The 24,387-nt window shown below is 40.7% G+C and overlaps 2 protein-coding genes across 3 annotated transcripts in view; one reads left to right on the forward strand and one right to left on the reverse strand.

Annotated features, from left to right (window-relative positions):
* Nucleotides 1-1,877: 1,877 nt before the first annotated feature.
* On the reverse strand, nt 1,878-4,527 carry bloc1s2 (biogenesis of lysosomal organelles complex-1, subunit 2). The gene is made up of 5 exons (XM_030727515.1): nt 4,331-4,527; nt 3,975-4,091; nt 3,678-3,797; nt 3,456-3,560; nt 1,878-2,667 (listed from the first exon to the last, which is right to left on the reverse strand). Exons 1-5 carry the CDS (start codon nt 4,494-4,496, stop codon nt 2,636-2,638), a joined length of 540 nt encoding a protein of 179 aa, XP_030583375.1. The 5' UTR covers nt 4,497-4,527; the 3' UTR covers nt 1,878-2,635.
* A 2,016-nt stretch (nt 4,528-6,543) lies between these two features.
* usp24 (ubiquitin specific peptidase 24) overlaps nt 6,544-24,387 on the forward strand; it is a 32,569-nt gene continuing 14,725 nt past the window's right edge. The window contains exons 1-30 of one of the 2 annotated variants that reach the window (XM_030726921.1): nt 6,544-6,927; nt 9,931-10,099; nt 10,265-10,332; nt 10,424-10,567; nt 10,843-10,968; nt 11,278-11,313; nt 11,415-11,480; nt 12,515-12,580; nt 13,455-13,529; nt 13,884-14,042; nt 14,134-14,248; nt 14,424-14,527; nt 14,681-14,788; nt 14,896-14,991; nt 15,136-15,297; nt 18,524-18,631; nt 18,716-18,865; nt 20,348-20,479; nt 20,865-20,976; nt 21,082-21,158; nt 21,279-21,419; nt 22,007-22,060; nt 22,145-22,278; nt 22,419-22,485; nt 22,607-22,717; nt 22,799-22,897; nt 23,288-23,461; nt 23,558-23,643; nt 23,875-23,983; nt 24,174-24,329. In XM_030726921.1, coding sequence (XP_030582781.1) covers nt 6,649-6,927; nt 9,931-10,099; nt 10,265-10,332; nt 10,424-10,567; nt 10,843-10,968; nt 11,278-11,313; nt 11,415-11,480; nt 12,515-12,580; nt 13,455-13,529; nt 13,884-14,042; nt 14,134-14,248; nt 14,424-14,527; nt 14,681-14,788; nt 14,896-14,991; nt 15,136-15,297; nt 18,524-18,631; nt 18,716-18,865; nt 20,348-20,479; nt 20,865-20,976; nt 21,082-21,158; nt 21,279-21,419; nt 22,007-22,060; nt 22,145-22,278; nt 22,419-22,485; nt 22,607-22,717; nt 22,799-22,897; nt 23,288-23,461; nt 23,558-23,643; nt 23,875-23,983; nt 24,174-24,329 — 3,483 coding nt within the window. In that variant the 5' untranslated portion in view covers nt 6,544-6,648. The remainder of the gene's footprint in view (nt 6,928-9,930; nt 10,100-10,264; nt 10,333-10,423; nt 10,568-10,842; nt 10,969-11,277; nt 11,314-11,414; nt 11,481-12,514; nt 12,581-13,454; nt 13,530-13,883; nt 14,043-14,133; nt 14,249-14,423; nt 14,528-14,680; nt 14,789-14,895; nt 14,992-15,135; nt 15,298-18,523; nt 18,632-18,715; nt 18,866-20,347; nt 20,480-20,864; nt 20,977-21,081; nt 21,159-21,278; nt 21,420-22,006; nt 22,061-22,144; nt 22,279-22,418; nt 22,486-22,606; nt 22,718-22,798; nt 22,898-23,287; nt 23,462-23,557; nt 23,644-23,874; nt 23,984-24,173; nt 24,330-24,387) is intronic. The other variant, XM_030726922.1, reaches the window with a different exon arrangement.

Here is a 24,387-nt window from a genome sequence, read left to right on the forward strand (position 1 = left end):
TCATTTTGCAGGGCTCTGGCAGTGCTCCTCCTGTTCCTCCTTGCACAAAGGCGGAGGTAGCGGTCCTGCTGCTGGGTTGTTCCCCTCCTACAGCCTCCTCCACGTCTCCTGATGTACTGCCCTGTCTCCTGGTAGCGCCTCCAGCCTCTGGACACTACGCTGACAGACACAGCAAACCTTCTTGCCACAGCTCGCATTGATGTGCCATCCTGGATGAGCTGCACTACCTGAGCCACTTGTGTGGGTTGTAGAGTCCGTCTCATGCTACCACGAGTGTGAAAGCACCACCAACATTCAAAAGTGACCAAAACATCAGGTTCTCATTCGGGTCACAGTAGTCTTGAGTGCTTGAAAAAGAAGGCAACTGGACTTCTTTAGGTTTACGAAGACGTTTCATCTCTCATCCGAGAGGGTTCTTAAGTTCTAAAAGAACTGGTGGAGAATCACAGGTAATTAAACCATAGAGGTGGTCCTGAACATCACTGACCCACTATTGATCATGTGAGTCATCACACAGTAAAATAGGACCAGATGCCTCTTTGAGAGGAGAAACATCTTTACAAACCTAAAGTCATCCAGTTGCCTTGTTTTTCTAGCTCTCAAGATTGCACGGATGCATATTTAGATGTCCACAAAGATGTGAATTATTATAAATTCAGTTATCACAAGTATGAAATTCTTACATATTCACCCAGTTGTTCATATAATTGGCAAATATGCCAAATGCAGCTTCAGGTTTGCCACACCCAGATGATCTTGGGAAAACTTTCCTTATTGAGGCTCAAATGGAAATATGGCTAAAAGAAGATAACCAATGATAAAGAATTTGCTATGTCATCATGACTATATTAACTCAAGCACAGACATGACATGTATTTCTTTTGTTTTACTGCTTCCTAAGGCAACACCTTAAAATAACATCACTTTCTCTGCAAAATATTAATGTGATATAAAGGTTTCTTCATTCCTTTACATTACAGTTAACTGGTTGCGCCACACAAGCTCAATGATATAAGAAAGGCTCATGATTAGTATGTTACCTTCTCTTCTATGCTTGACTGCCTGCTGGTACTCACAGTTAGCTTTCAGAAAACAGCCCAAAATCATTTAATAGACCTGATTTGAGAGCCTTTGGGAGGGGAGGTGAATTTATGCTCCAGGGTCCTGGAAGAAGGCAGGGAAAGGGAGGGATGGAAGAATCACAGTGCAACAGCAAATAAAGTTACAGTATGAATAATGGGCTCCCTCTGTGCCAGGGCCTCAACTGGACTAATGACAGAGACCTGTTTTAGATTAGGCCTTACACAAACACACACACATGCATGTGTGCATGAAGCAACACACAGACGCGGGAGGGAGGTCCTATCAGTTTAGATAATCTGTTGCCTGTGGCAAGCATGGCTCTGTTCTGCTGTGGGAGAGCTAATTTAAAAGAGGAAACAAAGGAAGCAGAGGGCATCACACACATCTTCAGTCACGCATTCATCCTTTCCTTTTAATTATCAAGTGTGTGTCACTCATTTCCCTCTGTGGGCCTCGGTCTTCCCAAAGTTTTTTCCTCTTTTGAGAAGGTTGTGACTCAAACCTCCATCAACAGTGGGTCAATTTTTCCAGAGTTACAGTATAGTATATCTGATATGTCAACAATGTATCAGTTTAGGTCGCTATCATGGTACAAGTCTGCCATCTGCTGTCAATAGCTGTTTCACTGAAAAACTTGCATTTTCACCTTTTACAGTAGTATGAAACAAAAGCTCTGTTATTTATATAATTTTCATAATACAAAATATTCTAAGGGGCCTTAAATGATTAGTGAATATCAGCTTACAGAGGCTAGTAAGTACTCTGGTGGGGAAAGTGTTATGGAAACAAACAAGTAATGATATGCACATTATAATTTATTCAAAAAAAAAAATTCAGTTTTCAGCATTGCCAGAAAAACATCATGAAATAAGCCATTCATATCAAATGTCTTTATAACCTGCAGACAAATATTCACTCAGACACAGTGTCATCATTATCAGCTGACCTCTACACAGTCATTGCTAACATTTAGGTTTTTAGTAAATGTGTACTAACATTTTCCACACTGTAAATTTCAGGTCAGTACTGCTGAAGTGGAACTTTAAGAGGTCAGTGTCTGAAAATTTCCAGGAAAAGAGACCAGGATTCAGAGACATGATTACAACACATCTGTGAGCATGCTTTGCCATGTAAATTACCTACGCGCAAAACTGGTGTTGTTATATACTCCACTGAATTCCTATTAGATTAGTAGTATATCCTCCTCATTCCATCTCTGTTATTATAGGCTGTCTATTTAGTTTTTATTCTACATTAAAAAAAGAAGAAGAAAGAAACCTCTGGAAATGTGGGTATATGATGTATACCCTGGCTGCGTGATATTGGTGATATTGGAGTCAAATCTAAGCCAAATACTGCATTACTAACTCATGTGCATTCAGCTGCTTCCTCCTTCGTATTTTCTACATGTCAAAGTGTCTCTGACTGTTTGTTGTTTCAGTCTCAGTTCAAATCCTCCCTGCAGGTCCTGGCTCCGCTGGCAGGGAGAACAGAATGCAAGGCAGGGTGAAAGAGAAGGCACCACAATTCTCAGTCTGCCGCCTCTTCCCCCTCATCGCTTCTCCAGTTTTTTAAATCTAGCCTCTATAAAAGATAAAGAAAGAGATGACTGCTCACTCTATAGAAACAAAATACAATGTCCAAATATGGCACAATCAAATAATGTTCGGCTTTAATGTTCAAACGTTTACGTCAGGTATTGTTTTTGATGACACAGCACCATCTATCGGCATGTGAGCTGCTGGGTATGGCTTTACTTACTATTATTTGACTGTACTATAAATAGTAAATAAAAAGATAACATCCAGCACATACAGAAAGCCTATACTGTACAGACCGATACGGTCACCTAGACTGTGCTCTCAGTGGCACAGTAAAGAAATATGTTCAGACGTGGCAAAGTAACAGAGTACAGTACTGTGGAATTAGATAACGTTATGAACAGGACTGAGTTAAGATGCATTTTAAAAATTAAACTTGTACTTATTCATTTATAACCCTTAATGCTGAATTTCAGCAGACTTGAGTGCAATCCTTGTAAAAGAAAGTCTCATCACTTTGCAGCCAGATCCCTCCAGGGAGATTTTTGGGCAGTTAATTTGAAGATTTATATAAATTAACTTTAATGTCAATGGGATTTTTTTTCTTTAGGTTCACCAGTCAAATATCAAAATTAATAATAAATAAATGTGTTTAGATGTTGATGTCAATTTTAATTATTTTTCCATTGCCACGTGTCTCTGCTCTTATAACAGCTTTAACTTTGGTGCTATTATTAGTTATATTGTTCTTTGGGCAGAACACACACACACACACACACACACACACACACACACACACACACACACACCTCTGTTCATCAAGCATCTTACCCAGTTTCTTGGAGTATGCATCCAGTTTGTAAGCAGCTTGTTCAAGTGCAGATACTTGCTCCTCAATCTGATTGATCTGGTCCAAGTAGGGCTGTAAACTTGCATCTAAAGAAAACCCACACAAGACAAGCCTTCTTGACATTGTAGTACAGCAGTATAAGAACCAGTAATAAACCACAACAATGGGGCTCGTTTTTCATATTTTTTTTTTTTTGTACTCACACTTGTTGTTGAGATCCTGCAGATTACGACTGATGTTAATGCTGATGTCCTTCATTTCCATATACTTTAAGCTAGTAATCTTGTTCATGTTCTCCAATAGACTGTAATCCTCACAAGTGGCTGAGACAATCGGAAAATTGGGAGAACAGTGAGAAAACGTAAAAGAATGAAGATGAGCAGCAAAGAACATCAGCAACTGGTCCTGCTGCTTAGACATTTAAAAAGACAATTGTTTCATGCTTTGAAAAGAAAAAGAGAGCGTTTACAATATGTTAAAAAAAAAATAAAAATAGGGACCTGTTAGTTCTCCCTGCAGGAAGATGGCCATTTTTTCAAACATATCGGTGCACAACTCGTTGATATCGGGCTCAGCAGGCTCCACAGCCTCCTCTGCTGTCTCTACACCACCATCGCCTAAACACAACGGAGCAACATGAACATAGCGCGGCTCAACCAGTTTAAAAACTTAAAGGTGACCACAACGTAAAAAGGAATGACGGCAAATATAATAAAGTTACAGAAGGAAGAAGGATGTCATTTATGGCAGATAATGCAGCTCCCGTTAAAAAAAAAAAAAAAAAGAAGCTAAATAATTGGATTACTGTGTGCTATATTAGCATTAGCTAGGGAAGTGCAAAGAAACCAATACTTACTGTTTGTGCCGTGCCTCTTCGGAGCGGCCGCCTGGCTTTCCGCTGCATCCTCCGGGCCTTCTGCGTGCCCGCTACCGCTCGCGGCCGGATTCAGGGCTGCCGAATAAGCCGATGGTGCCCTGGAGATGCTGTCCATGGCAGCGGCTTCGTCGCCAGTTGCTGCCATTTTGTTCCTGTTTTGATTGACCCCTGTCACATGAGCCGAGTGTTCACGTGACACCCGCCCGCCGTTCCCACTCGCGTGCATTATGTCAAAGCCACGCCCTTCACCGGTAAACGTTACTACGGCATCACCTGCAGTTTTAAAATTGCACAAATACGCATGTAAAAGTAGTCGGGTTTAGTTTTTGGTGGCGCACCTGTTTGCATCTCAGTTACACGCGTTACCTTTAAGTTCATATCTAAATATCCAGTTAAATATTAATAAAGAAGAAGTTTTGTTGTTCACGAGGCTGCAGTTTGCTGTCAGAATAATTACAGATTTTGTGCAGAAATGCAAAAACTGATATTCCAATAATTTATCTACAAGTTAAAAATAATCATTTCTAGTTTGTGGTTGCTTTCATTTTAATTATGGCAGATATTTGTGATGTTAAAGGTGTGAAAGCATTGTGCTGTATAAAGCTAAATAAAAACTGAGCTTGATGGTTTAGAGTTTTAATTTTCTCTAAAAAAAAAAAAAAAAAAAAAAAAAAAGCTCCAAAGTTAATTGTTCGTATGTTTCAGATAGATACCTAACCAGTTTTATTCCGATATTGGCATTGTTGCCCATTCACTTCAGTGTAATATTCATCCTATTTGCAATTTTAAAAAAAAAAGAAAGAAAGAAAAAAGAAGCAGATTTCTTAGTGGCAATAAAATTCAGGAAACATGGTTTTATCTGCACATATTTTCTACTGACAATGAAACTACAGAGTTGTATTTTCTAGATACTTTGTAAACTGGCCTATAGCCCATCACCATCAGAAAAAAACATCAGGGGAAATAAAATAGAAGAAAATGTATTACTTGTGAAAATATCCATGGTAGATCAAAATTTTGAGAGTGTTACTTTTTTTCGGGGTGGGGGCAACTTTTTTCTAATGAAAATGGGAGACCTTACACAGAGGTGGCAAGTAGCAAAGTAGAAATATTTCATTACTGTACTTAAGTAGAATTTTCAGGTATCTGTAATTTACTTGAGTATTTATTTTTCTGATAAATGATTTCAAATGCAACGTTTCTATCAGCTCAACAAATATCAGCAAACACACAAACTGTCTGTGTGCAGTGTGTCACACAGTGTGTCTGCTAGCTAAAGGTACACCTGCTGTTTCCCAGAATAAGAGATAAATTCACTCAGAGATGCATTAAGATGTAAGAAAGAAGACAGTAGAGGAAGAAGAGAGGTTAGATTTAAAGGTAAGGACTACTCAGTGATGTTTGATACCCTGTGAATATATAGCTTATGTGTAATGTCCTCATTTTTAAAATCAGATATATGATGTGAAGTTATGTTTTTTTTTCCATATTGTGAAATGTCCTGCAAAACAAACTGAGGTATACTATGTGTTATGCAAAGGATAAACAGGTTAGCTTGCTGTACTATGGTGAATTTACAGGAAAGCTCTTTGTTGGACTGGTGCACAGCAGCTGTGGTGTTCATGGTCACAGATTACATGAAGAGTGACAGAGATGAGTTTGAATTTAAGCTGATGATGCTTAGATTCATTTACTGGATTCAACTGGTTACTGTCCAGTATAAAGACAGTATAAACAGTATACTGTCAGTGTAGGGGATGGAAATCAGCCAAGTTAGCTTGTGAAATACTGGGTTACATCTTGTTTCATTTACTTCATCCAGTAAGAGCAGTAAAGCTCAGGGCAGCTGCAGCAGGAGCACATGTCAGCTGATCACAGCCTGGATGCAATACTCATTTTCATCATATATATATAATCACATCAGTAAATGTAAATGTTATAAATGGAAATTTATAACATGAACGTTTCCAGAATACACTTACATTTTACATGAAAGGAAAAGGGGTCAGTTCGGATTTGTTTTTTAATAATTTATTAAGCAATAGTTATAGATCAAATTGGGCTGTGCGTGGATCACAAAATAAAAATGACTTTCGTTTCGCTGTGCACGCACCCGCGAGAAGCATGCGGTGCTCGGCGTGCAGAAGTCGCCGTAACACCTGTGTCGGCGCTGTTGTGAGGGAAGCAGATCGTGACAGGCTAGTAGCAGCGGACTGTAAACATGGCGGCGTGCACAGCTACAGTGCTGTGCCGAAAACCCCGTTATTACTAGTCTGCTAGACGGAGACACCCCAAAAATGGAGACCGAAGAGGAGCAGCACATAACGACGCTCCTCTGCATGGGTTTCCCAGACCCCGACGTAATACGAAAAGCGCTCCGGCTGGCTAAGAACGACATCAACGAGGCAGTGGCGCTCCTGACGAACGAAAGCCCCGGACTCGGGTATGGATATGAGCCGATGGAGAGTGGGCCTGCCCCCGGCTTGGGTTCGAGTGGAGAGGGGGAAAACAGCGGGCGGACTGGAACGGTAGGGTTTGATCCCCCACCAGCATACCACGATGTAGTGGATAGCGAGGTAAGCGCAACCTGCAGTTACAGCAAACATGAAATGTAGGAGCAAGGGAAGGGAACATAGCTAACTGCCACTTGCAAGAAAGATTGGGCTCGCCCATTTAACTAGCTAAACTTAGCAGCTTCAATGCTACATGCGGCTAACGCGAGCTGTCAGAGCGGGAGGTGAAATTCTGTTCAGTACTATCTGGGAGGGCAAAATAGTTATCTGCTATTATTAAGCTTCACTACTGTAAAAATGGAGCCAAAAGCCTATTCTGAACTTAAAAGCTAACATAATTAGCTTGTAGCAGGCTAGCTAATTATGTTGAGAGTTAAACGCGCCAGTTAGAGCACCGAGGGTAGGAGCACAGAGGCATCACTCTGGGGGACTGCAGAGACAGATTTCAGCTGGGACCTCTGTTAGCTGGGAAATAGCTCTATCAGTCAGCCTGTAGGCAGCCAGTTTGATCGGTTATGTCTGATTTGCATGTGTTAGCTGAACGGCTATCTGTGATCAGCTCCCGTCGGGATTGCAGTCCACTCGAACCGGTTTCGCAATTTCTTTTTTTAAGCATATATGGTCATTTTTTAAAATAATTTTTCCATTCATAATATCAGCGATCATCAGTGTCTGTTTTTGCCTCACTTAATGTTCATTCTTAAATATTGTGTGTGCGTGTGTGAGTCAGTAAGGAACGTTGTGGTTGATGACTAAAAACGCCAGTCACTGGTTCTTACTTACAGGTCCTGTCACTTTGTTGTAATTCCCGGTGCTTATGTGTTGTAATAGTAAACCGCAAAGGCCAGTCACAATAGGATTGCTTTAATTGTCACCTTGAAAAATAAAAATGTTTCCCTTCAACGTCCTAACCTCAAACCTGTTGCTTTTCTAGATTTCTAAAAACTTGGTAGATACTACCAAAAAACGACAATTTCTTTAATCTGTGAGGTTATTGATTCAGATTTGACAGCCACATGTTGTGTCCCATTGATGGGAGTGAGTTACTGTAATTGTGGGTCAGCAAAGTAAGTACACACGGTCTATTCCTGTTTACATCTGTTTTCTCTTCTTCCCCTGTTATCACTGCGGTGGTTTATTGCAGACTATTTTAGTAAGTGTAATATAAACAACACTTGGCATACACAGTGTGTAGAAAATGGAGCACACCTACATATCAATGTAAATAATAAGCCTGTGTTTAGAAACATGCTAATAATGATGTTACAGATTAATTTGGCACCAAGGAACTCCTCCTTAGATTTTAGTGTTTGCTTATTTTCTGAAACTGAGAAAAAAAAAAAAAAAAAATATATATATATATGTATATGTATGTATATATGTGTGTGTGTGTATGTGTACAGTATATGTATGTATGTTCTGAAGAATATTTATGTAAAGCCTATTTGTCATGCTTCCACAAAATAAACCAGACTTACTCCTGCAAAAAATTTCAAGTTATACAGAATAACCCAAAGGTGAAAAGAGCTATATTTCCCCTCTTCCCTTGTTTGCTGTCATAGGTCTATGGCCGTATGTCATGCTTCTAAATATAGCCCTACAGCCTCCCTGACACACACAAACACTTTGCAGTTTTTGCAGGGGATCCCAGGGAGGATTGTGGGTGCATAGTAACAGTGGCACTGAGTTACCTCGTTGTCCAGCCCAGCCCAGCCACACACAAGCATGCAGTGCTTTTCAACCTTTCCCTGTAAAGCCTTTGAGTCTTGAAGCAACAAAAGTGTTGTAGCTTAGTGCATGTTTCATGGTGATTTGCGGTTTTCCCTCTATTGTACTTGTTTGAAACACGGCATTGAGTTGTGGTTGGGTAATTCTGCCAATTCTGTTCTTTGAACTTGGTGTTTCCAGAGATCTGTATTAGTTTAGTCTTGCTCCGGCTTTTCTTCCTCTCATCTATCTGTCATATCTAATTTTCTTAGAAAGGGAAGAGATGAAATATGATGCCCCTCAGTTGCTTTATCCTTCCTTTTGTTTCCTCCTCTTCTCTATGCTGTGATTGACTAATAATGCTTTCTCATATACATTGATATGCAGCACAGTAAGACATGTACTGACCACTGTTTATGCTAATATGTGGAGATGTAGTTAAAATTGGCCTAACTATATTTTGCTGTACCATTAATTAATATTTATACTGTGTCACTCCCACAGGCAAAATGTTCTCTAATAGTTTGTTTCATCCATAATGTAGTGGGAGCCGAATCCTGGTGCTCAGTTGTAGGTTAACATAATTTCCCATGCAACACAGCAGGTCAAGCTTTATTAAATGGTTCAGTTAAAGTGCAGACATACTGTTAGTTTATGCCATGCTTAGGCATTGAATGAATTTGCTGGATAGTGCTGTTTGATAGGAAGAGGCAGTGAAGGTTAATCATAAATATACACACAGCCTCATGAATATGTAAACAAGTTTATGGCATAAATAATTTACTTCTGTGTGCTTTTAACTCTTTCATTACACAGACTTCTAGGCTTTACTGTCACTGCCTACTTTGTGTCCTTATTCCAGCTGAGCCTGAACTCTCTTTACTCTCTTTTTATTAACTGCTCAGGCATGACAGCATCATACTGCTAACAAGACAGTGTCATGTCATTTGGTAGGGTATTCATTGAACTTGACTATCTGGCTCCCACACCCTGACTTACACATCACCACTCTTTAGACTTAATCGCTGTCGAAGTACTTGCTAACAAGCACCTGTCTTGATTTGTTCTGAAAGCATCTTGGGAGGAAATAGAGGGATAAAAATATTACAGAGATGAAGGGCAGATCATGGAGGAGAGCACACGCTTCCCAAATGACTGCTATTGCTCCTCTCCCAGAGAGAGGGACAGAATCGGGCATCATCCTGTCTGACTTTATCATTGCCAGAGGGCATTTGTATTATCCTAGCATCACACAGAGGACATTTGCAGTGTCATTGTAAAACACTGGGACAAGCTGTCTGAAATGCTGTCACCCTCTGCTCTATGTCATAATTTTGTCATGTCATCTGTGTGTTACAGAGGAACAATGATGAGAATGGGAACTGCTCTGGGGGAAGCATGGAGTTTCCCACCACCAACCTGTATGAACTGGAAAGTCGAGTCTTTACTGACCACTGGTCCATACCTTACAAGAGAGAGGAGTCCCTGGGCAAATGTCTCATAGCCTCCTCCTGCCTTGCCCGGCATGGTAAGACTGTAAACTACATTTACGTTATCGTGTGGGTGGTATGTTTTGTTTGGACCATCGGGTGTTTTTCACATGTTGTTATTCTGGCCACTTGTGTTGCATGACTCAGTATGAAACTACTCTCCAAGTTTAGATGTGTGAGTCCAGCTTATCCCTCTCTGTCAGGTCTTGCTGACGCTGATGAGAACTGCAAGCGGTTTATGGATCGTTGCATGCCAGAGGCCTTTAAAAAGGTAAGCAAAAGAGAAATGGAACTCTAAGTGCTTCTGTGAATAATTAGCATACCTGATTTACTTCCTATCTACCTGCTTTGTTCATCACCAGCTGCTGACTAGCAGTGCAGTACACAAGTGGGGCACAGAGATTCACGAGGGAATCTACAACATGCTCATGCTGCTGGTGGAGCTGGTTGCAGAGAGGGTCAAGCAGGACCCTGTACCTGTAAACCTGATGGGGGTGCTGACCATGGTGCGTTGTCTCACTTAGTAATGTTGTCCAGAAATGGTAGAAAACTCTCCTGTTATGATGCTTCAGTGTCCCATTTACTGTTTTTTAAACCAGTCTTTAATCACCTTATACAAAATCTTATGGGCCACTGTAAATGTGATGCCTGTGGTGTGGTGGTTCAGTGCCATCTGTTAAAGGTTTGGTTCAGCTTTACTAAGAGAAATGCAGATTTATTTTAAAAATCATGCATATGAGAGGAATATATATTTATGCTGTGTAACTGTTGTTATGTACAGGCCCTTAATCCTGACAACGAGTACCATTTTAAGAACCGGATGAAGGCCTGTCAGAGGAACTGGGCTGAAGTTTTTGGGGACGAGGCCAACATGTTTGCTGTCTCTCCGAGCAATGCCTATCAGAAAGTAAGGCATGCTTGATTCGCCTGTGAAGCGTTATCGGAGTGTTGTATTGTAGGTGTGCCAGTTAATCCAGATGTACTGGCAAGTATTTATGTACACACGTTCTTTTAAAGCCTTTCTTTATGCTGTATAGTCGTGTTCAGGGTTCAGACCAATTCTTCATCCCCAGTGTTGCATAACTGAGTTGCAGAGGATCAAGAGACCATGTGTGGCTGATACACAGCAGCTGTGTGAAAACTTAATGCGTATGTCTTATGAGAATTTACAGCATCTCTGCTGAAAACATTTACTGAAATCAGTCATCTTTTTCAGGAGCCTCATGGTTGGCTGGTTGATTTGGTGAATCGAGTGAGTAATGAACTATCACTCAGATATTGTCTCCAAAAATAAATACCACAGTTATATCAGTCTTGCCTCATGTTTCCTTTCTCTCTGTCTTTTTTGTGAAGTTTGGAGAGCTGGGAGGATTCTCCGCCATCCAGGCGAAACTCAACACTGAGGAAATTGAGATAGCTGTAAGAATAACCATCCTTAATGTCTTCTTATCATCTTTGTCCGGATGTTTCTTAGGAGTGACAAAATAGTCACTGTGCTGTGCTGCAGACATACTTTGAGACCGTTTATACAGGCAAAAGGTCATCATGGTTGAACCCAATGCTCTCAGCTGCACAGAGCTGAATGTCTGTGTCTCTTCCACTCTGTAATATTCACTTACACACAAACACACTCCTGCATCCTCCTGCTGTGTGATGGCTGAAATGCTCTGTTGTTTTATGTGTTCTGAGGCATCCTTGTACTGATGCTTCCTTCTGGGAACCTTGCCGGAACCTCAGCAGTGCATGGCCATTAATTCAGTGCGCGTGCACACACTCCCTCTAACCATTAGCATATTAATAAGGCAAAGACTCATTGCAGACCATGGTTGCAGTGGGAGCTCAGCAGAGTGTGAAAGCTATTAGATACCTACTCCATGCACGTTGGAGGAAACGGTGAAAGTGAGGGGGGGGTGAGTGGTGCTCACTTCTCTATTGGCTCCCAGGGGAGACACATTCATTTGTGTATTTTGAGGAGGAAGTCAAGTTAGAAGGGTGAGGTTGGAAGAAGGTAAAGGAGAGGGAGCTACTTGCCAAAGGCAGAGATGGGAGACAGTCAAAAAACTGACAGGAACACAGGAACCACTCCTTAAGTTCTCTTGATTTAGCACTGAATGACAAATGACAGCTGGGCTCTGGTATTGGATACTCATCCACGCATCTGTTAACAGTCGCTCCCTCTCCCTCTCGCTCACATGCTCTCGTGTTGAAACAAAGTTTGATCTCTGGGCTACACACTTTATAATAGGAGGATGTGGTAGAGTGATGTTCTGTCATAAAAAGTGTCACCCACACATACCATATATCTGTGCCACGATTGCTGGCACTGCTTCAGAAAATAGGAAAATACTCAATGAAGAAGTCTTAAGATAATTGGTTATATCATAACTAGTATTCATAAGTTAGTTTGTTTTTCCTGACTGAATTATTTATTCCTTTTTCTTCTGTCCATGCAGCATGTATCTGCTCTGGTCCAACCTCTTGGAGTTTGTGCTGAATACCTTAACTCCAGTCTTGTCCAGGTGAGCCACCTTAGCTACTGTCCCTGACACACACACACACACACACACACACTAAATGATGCTCACAATCCATTTCTACCTTAAACCCAAGTCTAAGCCCTTGAAGCATGTGATGAAGTGAAGACTGGACTATGAAGACTATGTCCTAAGCTGATTTCTATTGGAGTGTCAAACAGTCAGGTCGGGATATTTGTGCACGATTGTCTTTCCTCCCATGTAGCACCAAGCAGAAAATGATCGGTTTTAGACACATTTGCACTGATGCAAATTGGTGTGCTTTAGGCACAGGGAGCTACTTGGAGAAAGGCAGCACACATAATGCCCATTTTTCTTGAGCATTGTGTGTGCTGGTGAATACAGTTTTTTTTTTTTTTACTATTTGCATATCAGCACATTCTGACATCAGGCAGACTTTGTACCAGGGAGCTGACAGGTTAAAAACCGGTGAATGTCTAGCCTGACTGTTGGACATTTGTGTTCTCATGTGCACCTCTGCTGTGTAGTGCCTAGAAAAGCTCAGAGCTGCAGTGCATATGTGAAACAGCACCGACTTGTAACATCTAACACTAAAAACGGTCAAATATGTATGCACACGCATACACAGTTGTAGAATCTGGCCTTTAATTGTTTTTTGATCTGTCTTTGGCTGGCAAGTGTCCCTGCTGCTAATGTATGTCTGTATCTGCATTGTCTGTCTGTGTCTCAGTATTTTGGTTCCAGTGATAAAGTTATCATTTGTGTTTGTCACACAACACTTCTGCACCATTCTGATTTATATTCTATTCTTTATTTGCTGTATCTTCTTACTGTTTCGCTGCTCCAGTGGCCCATTTTCCACACAGGGTTCAACAAAGTTTCATATTGTTTTTCCTAGCCCATGCTGGATCCAGTCATCCACAAGATGATCACATATGTACAAAACCTGGAGGAGAAGGACCTTAAAGATAAGGTAGTGTTTTACATTTGCACCCTCTTATAAATTTATGCACTGTAATTTGAAAAAACCCCAGAGATTAATGTGTTCACTGTCTTCTTAGTTGTGCTTCCCGGTAAAGCACAACTAAGAGGTAAGTTCTATATTCATTACGTGTTCCAAATGAATATAGAACTAGTGACTTTGACTAGCACCTGCTAGATCACAGTAAATAATATGAATGCTGACTATAAATCGGCTTAGGAAAACTACTGTGAGTGCAAACAGTCCTGGTCCTGAGTTCAAGGAAACTAAATTAGTCTGGAAATGGTTCTTTGATTGAGACTTCACAAGTTTCTTATGACTCAGTCAAATATCATTCAACCCTAGCGTCTGGTGAGCATCCCAGACCTGCTGTCAGCCATCAAGCTGTTGTGTATGAGGTTCCAGAGAGAGCTGGTTACCGTGGTAGATGATCTGCGGCTGGATACTCTGCTGCGTATGCTCAAAACGCCCCACTTCTCCACCAAGATGAACTCCCTCAAAGAGGTCAGCTCAAAAAGGTCCTGAATTGTCAAGTTTTTTTTTTCTGACTGTTTCTGAGCTCATGTCAGACTATTTTTATACATTTGTCTCTCAGGTGACAAAGTTAATAGAAGAGAGCACAGTTTCAAAGTCAGTGAAAAACGCCATTGACACAGATAAACTGCTGGACTGGCTTGTGGAGAACTCTGTCCTGTCAATAGCACTGGAAGGTAAGCGAGTATGTTGAGACAGCACTAGCTAGAGTTTAAATAAGTCCTTTGCAAAACACACACACATAGTTAAACATAGTCACCATTGACATTAATTTAAACCTAAAAATTGGCAAATCAGGCTGTCTTAACTTTGACTGGGCATGCACGAGTCATTAAATGCTTCTTGTTCCAGGTAACATTGATCAAGCTCAGTACTGTGAGAGGATTAAGGGAATCATTGAGCTGCTGGGAAGCAAACTGTCTCTAGACGAACTCTCCAAGATCTGGAGAATACAGGTAAGAACCAGGGCATGCTCAACAAAGTGTGTTTTATTACATATTAATTATTCATCCTGAGCAGGTTTGTCTTCTAAACCGAACTGATGTGCATTTTTGTGAGAATGTGACTGCCATCCAGTGGATGTATTGATTTTTGTGTGGCCATTTTAGGCGGGTCAATCATCAACTGTGATAGAAAATATTCATACAATAATTGCTGCAGCTGCAGTGAAGTTCAGCTTTGACCAGCTCACCCACCTTTTCGTTCTCATACAAAAGGTCAGTGCTCACTATGTGAGATTTTGATTAGAAATAAAATTTTTATTTAAAAGTAGTTTTCACATGTGTGCATAATATTTGTAATAACACATTTGCATGTAATTCAGAGCTGGGAAGTTGAGAGTGACCGTGTCAGACAAAAGCTGCTCAGTCTGATCGGGAGGATAGGCAGAGAAGCTCGCTCTGAAACCGCAACAGGAAAGGTACGTTATGCTTGTGTTAGGCTTTATACCAAAGCTAGGCTCATTCGAAAGTAATTGGAAAAACAGATGACGATATAGTGAAAGGTTTCGATATGAGGATGTTCCCTTGAGTCAGAAAGGCCTTGTGTTTTTGTGTGTCTTCAGGTGCTGGAGGTGCTGTGGGAGCTGGCTCACCTCCCCACCCTGCCTACCAGTCTCGTTCAGCAGGCGCTGGAGGAGCACCTGGGGATTCTTAGTGATGCCTATGCTGTTAAGGAGACGGTGAAACGCAGTTACATTATTAAATGCATTGAGGACATTAAGAAGGTGAGGCAGATGTGATATGTTTTTGTTGTTTGTGGGGCTCTTGTTGTGGATTAGCATTATGCTGAGCTGTTGCTCAACAGGTGGATCTAGTTATTGTTTATTTTGTATTCACACGGAGAAAAAACTGGTAGCATTTGTTCTGTGTCTTAAAACTGCAGCTCAGCAGTTTGAATGAAACACTATATAGGTCCTCTACATTTTTCTGCCTGCTGTGACAATTTTTAAAGAAGCGGCCATCTATCAGGAATAATTGATTTTTAAGTTTGTTTGGGTTTTTTTTTTTTTAATTTCACATGACAGAGGCTGATGTCACCCAGTTACGCCCTTTTTACTGTTCCTGTTCCTCTTTCCTTCATATTCACATTTACACAAAAGTATCTTATTAAACTGATTTTTTTTTTTTAATTTAATGGGGAACATTCTCTTACATAGAGGATTGTTGTAAAATAATATGTCTTTCTTTCCATCACCCATATTTCAAACTTCTAAACAGAATACAAGTATTTAATAAATACTTTTTAAAGGACTGTACACTAGTAGCAAGTGGAGGTATATGTCATGTATTTATCAGCCTCTATAACAGCCTCTGTGGGCATCTGTATAATCAGGTTGTATAATTAATGAATTTATTAATATAGTCAGTGAATAACTAGATTGTAAAACACTGGTATAAATGAGCTGGTACTTATAGGGCTTTTCTACTCTAATTGAGCACTAAAAGTGGGTTCTCATAAGCCTTCTGTATTTCTAACAAATACTGTATAATGATAAATACTAACTTGTAAGTGATAACTACATTATAGTGAATTATAAATACTTTATAATTGAGGAAACAAAAGTAAAATTTTACAATAAAGTCTTAAGTAATCATTGGATACTAAATGAGTAGAAAAACGAGGTTAAATGTGCAGATCAACATCCTTGAAATCAACTACATTCAAAGCATGTATAAAATGTGGTCGATAAAGTTATGAAGTGCAAGTGTGTGTGGAATTTTTGCTTCATCATGCCTTTTTAGTTGTGATTCATGTCATTCATCCCTGCATCAGTAAGCTGGTACTGTGCATGTTGGGTGTCCAACATGACCAACTAGTTCACCTTTTACTTGTGCTTTTCCTCTTTTGACATCATTCATAATATCTGCATTTAAAAATGACTGCTGGATTGACTATCGCCACACGTTGAAGAAATATATTTGTATCATCCTTAGAAAGCTTGTTATTTGTATACAAATATCCCACCTCAAATGATATGTATGTCTCCAACACCTCACTCAGGAGGACAGTAAAGGCAGTGACTCTCATAGCTCATTTCATATTGGCACTTGGGGCAAGAAGAAATCTAACTCTCTGGCCAAATTAAAAGAGGTATCCATTATAATTTATTTTTCCACTGACTGATGTGTATCCAATCTTGCTGCTTCAGTCCTGCCATTCAATCGTGGAGAAGGGTTTTACCACAAAGGGATTTCATTGGCCACAGGTTGATAATTTCACAGATGATTGCAACATCAGGTCATTTAACCAGGTGTATGTTAATCTGCTTGCCTCACTAAGCGGGCTTTGGCACTCGCTAATGATTACACAGTGGTGTTGGTGTTGTCCTGGGTGCTGGTGGAAATAAATTAGTGATTTATCTGCTGGATGAGTGGTCAGCTTTGGTGTAAATGCTTTATTTATGCAACCAGGAATCTAATCAGAGCCATGGATACCCAGATGAGGCATTTCTCTGATGTTTGACCTTTTACTTTAACCCTCATCCTACCAGCATATTTTACACTAGCAAAGTACCCAGTGCGTGTTCTAATGGGTAAGCTATTCTTACCAGTTAGTGTTGCATTGTTATAGAGTGCTTGGACTTGATTATCAGTCATTTCAAGTAAAAAATAATTTGGTTTCATCTTCTAAATACAACACAATCTTTCATCTTGACCCCAGTATAAAATAATTGAAATAAACACACAATTAGCCAGCCCAGAGATGTAATCTCTCCAGCATGTCCTGGGTCTGCCAGGGACCTTCATTACATGGCCAAAACACAACACCTAGGAGGCGACTCTACTCTGACCTTCTCCCAAATTACCGAACTCTACACTCTGTTTCTCAGGCCAAGCACAGACACCCTTCAGAGGAAACTAATATCCTCTGCTTGCATCTGTGATCTTATTCTTTCAGTCAGTACCCAGAGCTTGCGACCAAAAGGGGAGGCTAGGAACATTCGTCAGCCAGTAATTCAACAGATTCCCTTTTACGCTCAGCTCTCTCTTCACCACAACAGATCAGTACAGTGTTTGCATCACTGCCAAGACCCCCACCAGTCTGTCTGCCAATCTCTTACTCCACTCTCCCCTCACTCGTGAACAAACCCCAAGATACTTAAACTCCTCCACTTGGGGCAGAAACACGTTCCAGCTGAATTGTAGTATGTGCTTTAGCTAAGCACATACTACAGGCAGTTATAGCACATAGTTTGCCTCATGCTGTGCTCATGGCATGCTGGCATGTGACAGGAGTAACTAACAGTTGCTACTTTACTGTCTGTGTTTTTGGGAGCAAAGGTAACGCCTTTTTTAAGTGAATTTTCCAGCCGAGCATTGGACTATCACATCAGCGGTGGACATTTCTTGCTCAGATTGGAGCTTGCAATGTAGCAGTAACAGCTCTCCTTTTAGCAGTATGACCAGAGCATTCCCCAGCAGTGCAACACCCCCCCCCCCACCCCCCGATACTGTTTGATACCTTAATTTAGGACTGAATAAATGTTTCCTTTTATTAAAACTACATAGGTGGAAATGGGTGATTTTGATGATTTTGTTTTTTTAAGAAGCACTAATCAAAGCAGAAACAGAAAACAGTGATGTGGCAGCATTACCGAGAAATTGATCGACAATGTCATAAAAACCTGGAACAAAAAAAACCCCACGCACTCACTCCTAGGAGATATGACAAAAAAAAAAGACCTGTATCCCAGTTAGTAGGATGAGGGTTAAAAGTGGTAGATTTTAACTTCATTGGTTTAAATCTCTGGCTCTGATTTTATTTTATTTTTTTCTGCTGTTTTCACAAAGTTCTTCATAACAAAAATAGTTTATCTGTGATGAAGCAGATACATAAAATGAAAAGTGATTCATAAAGGTCATTGGTGACCTCTGTGTTTGTATGTGCTTTGTGACTGTGCAGATATGGTTATCTGATATGCATGTATGTGTACGCGTTTGTTTCGACAGGCTTCTCAGCAGAGCAGTCCACAGGCAGTTTGGGTTGTTCCTGCTCTCCGTCAGCTGCACGAGATCACCCGTTCTTTCATCAAGCAGACCTACCAGAAACAAGACAAGGTGCCACACTGAAACGCACAGACATGCACACCTGAATAATCTGTACAGTGTTTTTATGTTAACCTTTCCTCTGTCTCCCCACAGAGCATCATCCAGGACTTGAAGAAAAATTTTGAGATCGTCAAATTAATCACGGGATCCCTTGTGTGCTGCCATCGACTTGCCGTGACAGCTGCCGGCAACAGCGGCCTCTCGAGCTCAACCCTGGTAGATGGACGATACACCTACCAGGAGGTTTGTCTGTGTTGCATTTTCTCTTAGAATTTTCATTTTTCTTTTAAAGGTGGCATTTCCAACTATTACGCTCATTTCCTGCTCCATAGACTCCACGAACTCTACTAGATTAGCAATGCATGACTCACATTTCAAAATAATCCTCATTCACGTCATACTGGGTCTTGCTAATTCATCCATTGTCTGAAACAGGCTGTTTTAGTTTCTTTACAAACAAAAGAGTCAAACAGCATGTGGGAGCAGTTTCTGTGCTCACAGCCAGAGCTGTGGGCGTGAGATGACCATATTAGGGATATTTGCTCTCAATGACATCGTAAAGACACAGAGCTCCCTCAGAGTTTTTCTTGATCGAACCCAGAGTTCCTCTCTGACTCGTCTTCTACTGCTGAGCTTGAAGCAGCTCTTTGTTGATATCAAAGCACATGGATCAAATTGATTTTTACCAACATAAAAATCCAGGTAAGGTATTAGTTAACCTTAACTAATCCAGACAGACACAGCAATATCTGGGATTTGTGGTTTCATCCTCAGATCAGTTTAAGATCTAATGTGTTATGACAGGAATTGTGTTAAAATATGCCCATTGATATCCAGTCATTAAATGCTGCTGAGTAAGACTTTATAGTGTATGATAGATATACGCAAAAACTTCAACAGATTTTCTACTGCTAATGACCAAAACCTTTATTAAGGGATGTGAATAAAGCTCCATAAGTAAGCAAGTGGTGCCGGGCACAACAAACCCCGCCCCCATGTCACTCTCCAAACACTGAATCACTGAGATAACACATAGGTCTTATTGTCCATGCTCATAAATTTCCTTTGACCTTTACCTTGAGGTCAAGGTCACCAAGATACAACTCATCTGAGATTTTTAGTACATGCATTATGCTGTGAATTTGAACATCCTACCTCACATTGTTCTTGAGTTATGCATTCACAAGATTTTCAGAAAAACTTAAACCTCTGACTCTGACCCAATTATGGCAAAAGTTTGATCAGGTGATCTAGGCATCATTATCCATCTTTCGTGCAAATACAGTATGACTCAGACAGGTAGTTTTGCTGTTATATTGTTAACAAACAGACAGACAAACAAAACTAAAACAGTACACCCCCCCCCCCCCCCCCCCCCCCCCCCCCCAGGGGTGGGTAATTATCTGTTGGATACATATTCTGCATTTTTTCCCTTGTACGTTATAACTGAATAAATGTATTTAAAAATCAAATTAAATGTATAGGTACATAATAAATGAGTGGACTACACTGATTAAAATGTAGTAGTGCTTCACTGTTTCTATGAGCTGTACTGCAGTTCATTTTGATTGATTGCATAATTAGAATGTATTTAACCTGTGATTTTTTTTTCCTGAGTTGACGGATTGCACTGGAAGTAAAACGTCCTAAAAAGCACAGTGGTAATTATAGATAATGTGATGATTTATGAGTAAAAATAACATTTCTCTTTCAATATGTCTTCAGTATCTGGACAGCCACCTGCGCTTCCTGGCCTTTTTTCTCCAGGAGGCTAGCCTCTACCTGGTCTGGAACAGAGCCAAGGAGCTGTGGGAGTGCCTGGTGTCAGGGCCGGATGTTTGTGAACTTGACCGTGAGGTATGAAAACAGTTATTGCGAATGAAACCTTGTCTTTGGTTATTTGTTTGTCATCAAAGCCAGATTTTTCTGGATGACTGCTCTGGAGGAATGCAGGTCAGAGCACAGCACACATTAGCCATTCACTTTTATTCATTCTTTTAAAACGCTGTACAAAGAAGGAAAACAGGTGAATTTAGCAATAAATCTTGTAAGTACAGAACAAGTAAGCAAGAATGTGACATCCTGTCAGTTCAGGTTTCTCTGCACATCTTCCAGTAAAGTTTAGCTTGTGGCTGTCATTTGCTAACTACATGACAATGGAAAACACTCAGGTCAGTCCATTTCATCTGGGTCGTAACTTCAGTTTAACAGCAGTTAACCTGTTGGGTTTCTGTGTGTGCAGATGTGTTTTGAGTGGTTCACAAAAGGACAACATGACCTCGAGAGTGATGTTCAGCAGCAGCTCTTCAAGGAGAAGATCCTAAAACTAGAACCCTATGAAATCACCATGAATGGTGGGCGATTCTCCCTGGAGATGCGTTATTGACCCAGAGCATTTCAGAAGTGGGTTACAAGCGCATATTTGACACGGCATATAACATGTTCTCTGTGTGTCTCAGGTTTTAATCTTTTCAAGACCTTCTTTGAGAATGTCAACCTTTGTGACCATCGACTGAAACGCCAGGGAACTCAGCTGGTCAGCCCTCAGTTTCTCTCTTTTGAACATCAGTACACAGTTAATCATGAAATGCAGCGAGGAAAAGAGTATAGTGAAATACATCTTGGATGACATTTAGATTATGTGGTTTGATTTCAGTGTGTGGAGCGCCTTGACCTGGCAGGGATGGACTTTATCTGGCGCATTGCCATGGAAACCCCTGATGAAGAGATAGCCAATGAAGCAATCCAGCTTATTATTACGTATAGCTACACCAACCTCAACCCCAAGATGAAGAAGGTTAGTGGATGTGTTTGCATGTATTGCTCTGGCCTCATCATTTTAGTGCTGCCTCTAAAGAGCTAAGATTGGCATTTAAAGGGACAGTTTACACCAAAATCATCAAGAATGTCTCATTGCAGAAATCATGATTTAAAAAAGAGAGAAAAATCTTAACCCTTATTGTGAGCATGTTCATAAAGGAATTATTTTTTTATATCACACTACACATAATGCTTTGAGCACCACAAGGCAAGTGCTGTCTGGTTTGTTTGTCATCTAGAGAAAGCAGGTATCTATTCTGTCTCTCCAAAACTGGGAAACTCAAAACAAGACAGATTAGGTGGGTAAATTACACAGGCCAATGGGGCAATGTATCTTTTATTCTGGGGTGAATTTCCCCGTTAGCATATTGCAGACTGCCTGTTGTATTCAGTCATCACTTTATGAATTTAGTGGAAACTGAGTAAAGAAGCAAAGTTGAAGAACACAAACGATCAGAGCTTTATATAACTAAGTATTCCAGTACTAACATTTTATTAAACACTTCTTTATGGTGCTTTTTGAAACTTAAAGCCACATACAGAAATCCCTCTTACTTCTCACAGGATTCCGTTTCTTTGCACAAGAAGTTCATTGCTGATTGCTACAAGCGACTAGAGGTAAGCTGTTGAATATGTTACTAGCATGATTGTGCCATTTCTCAGAAAGCAGCACCCCGCAGCACATGTCTATTCCTCTTTTAGGCAGCTAGTTCGGCCCTGGGCGGGCCTACTTTGACACATGCTGTTACTAAAGCAACCAAGATGCTGACGGCCACGGCAATGCCGACTGTGGCCACATCTGTACAATCACCATCCAGGTACAGAGGGGGGTTTGGGTAAGAACATAGTTACTAAGCCTATTAAAATAAATTTGTGTGTGTATAATTTATCTTGCATGCTAATAATGCATAAAATGTTTTTTTAGCATAAATATGCTTGTTATTGCTGAGACCTGTGTGTGACTTTACACCTCCAGATCCACTAAACTGGTGATAATCGAAAGACTGCTGCTGTTGGCTGAACGCTACGTCATCACTATAGAGGTAGGCTGTGCACTCTTTATCCTTAGGGTTTCACTGCAGATATGTATACAAAGGACTGATGAAACAGGTATGTTTCATCAGAATTTGTTTTAACCTTATCCTCCTGTGTATTTATGTTTAGGATATGTACTCAGTTCCTCGTACTATTCTACCTCACGGGGCCTCGTTCAACGGACACCCTGTCACTCTTCACATCACCTACGAGTCAACCAAAGACACTTTTACGTTAGAGGTATTAAAAACTACCACTCTATTGTGCTGAGTTCAGGTCTTCAAATGAAATGGCTAATTTTAGTCTGTGTCTGTTCTGCAGACCCACAGTAATGAAACAATAGGAAGTATCCGGTGGAAGATATCTGAGCACTTGAGCTGTCCGGTGGATAATGTCCAGATCTTTGCCAATGATAGTGTGGTAAGTGTTGATGACTCGGTGTGCCCCTTATTTTACACAAGTGCAGTGCCTGTTCAGGAAGCGTCTAACATACGTTTTTTTGTTTGTTCATTTTTTTTTTTTTAAAGCTACAATTTACAGATGGCCTCTAAATGCTTCAGAGTTACTGTTTTTAAAAGAGAGCAGTTTAAAGGAGACACTCAGTCATAACTGAAAACGACTTTTAGTCAAAATCCAAACGTTTTCTAGGCGTCCTCATTCAGCGCTGCACTTACTCATGTACCCAGCTGTATGCCTCCTAAGTTTAAAAACAATGGTGATGGGTTAGCCAGTACGCTGTTGTGTGGCAGTGAACGTGAATTGTTGTTTTTCTCTCACATTGTGCCTTTATTGCCGTCCGCCATGTGTTAGTTGACAATGAATCGGGACCATAAGCTGCTGTCCCAGCTTGGCTTCCGTGATGAGCAGAGTCTGACTGTGAAGAGCTCAGGCACTGGCACTCCGTCTGGCAGCTCCGAGTCCTCAGCCTCTGCCTCCAGCAGTTCCAGCTCTGCTGTCTTCAACTCTGCTTATGCCTTGGAGCAGGTACCATCTCAGATGTTACTTTACAACTGCAAATTGCGCTTCCACTGAGCCTTCTACTGGTTCTGATGCGCCGTGCCCACATTTTTGCATCTCCAGGAGAAGTCCCTGCCTGGGGTGGTGATGGCTTTGGTCTGTAATGTTTTTGAGATGCTTTACCAGCTGGCTAACCTCGATGAGTCCAGGTAAGGTAGTAATTGTTACATATGACAACAGAAAAGTCTGACTATCATGCCATTCTTTTATATAAAAAAGTACATCAAAATGTAGACAGACACCCTTGAATGCATGTTTATTTGGGTAAAAAGTGATTTTTTTATATTAATATTTAAGTAATAACCATTTCATGTATTAAGACCCAAGACAGTTAAAAGGCCTCTTTTTTTATGTTTTTGAATATTTCTTGCACTCTCCAGGATCACTCTTCGTGTGCGGAAGTTGCTGCTGCTGATTCCAACAGATCCTGAAGTGCAGGATGCACTTGACAACTTTGTTCCCAAAGAATCCAGCGTATGGAGCCATCAGGTTACTTAAGCTGTCTTTTCATATTAACTGGTAGCTCTTATCATAGAATGATGAAACTCTAAAGTATCTAATTTTCTGCTTTTGGAGGAGGATTGTGATAAGTTTCCAGGAACTACTCTTGTCTTTTTCGCACACTTTCCATATCCTTTGTCTGAGTTGTTTCCTAGCTTTTGTGACTCTTTTTCTCTAGAAAACACTCTTCACACTCGGCCAGGGTACGGGCTCTCGCTCTCCATCTATGTCCTCCAAGCAGCAACATCAACCCAGTGCTGCATCCATCTTGGAGTCCCTTTTCAGATCTTCAGCCCCTGGCATGTCCACATTCAGAGTGCTATACAACCTTGAGGTATGTGCACATTTAAAAACACAACCCCCATTTAAATGCATAGTTCCCTTCTATTTTA

Source organism: Archocentrus centrarchus, chromosome 4, assembly GCF_007364275.1.
Source record: "Archocentrus centrarchus isolate MPI-CPG fArcCen1 chromosome 4, fArcCen1, whole genome shotgun sequence".
In the NCBI taxonomy this organism is placed as follows: domain Eukaryota; kingdom Metazoa; phylum Chordata; class Actinopteri; order Cichliformes; family Cichlidae; genus Archocentrus; species Archocentrus centrarchus.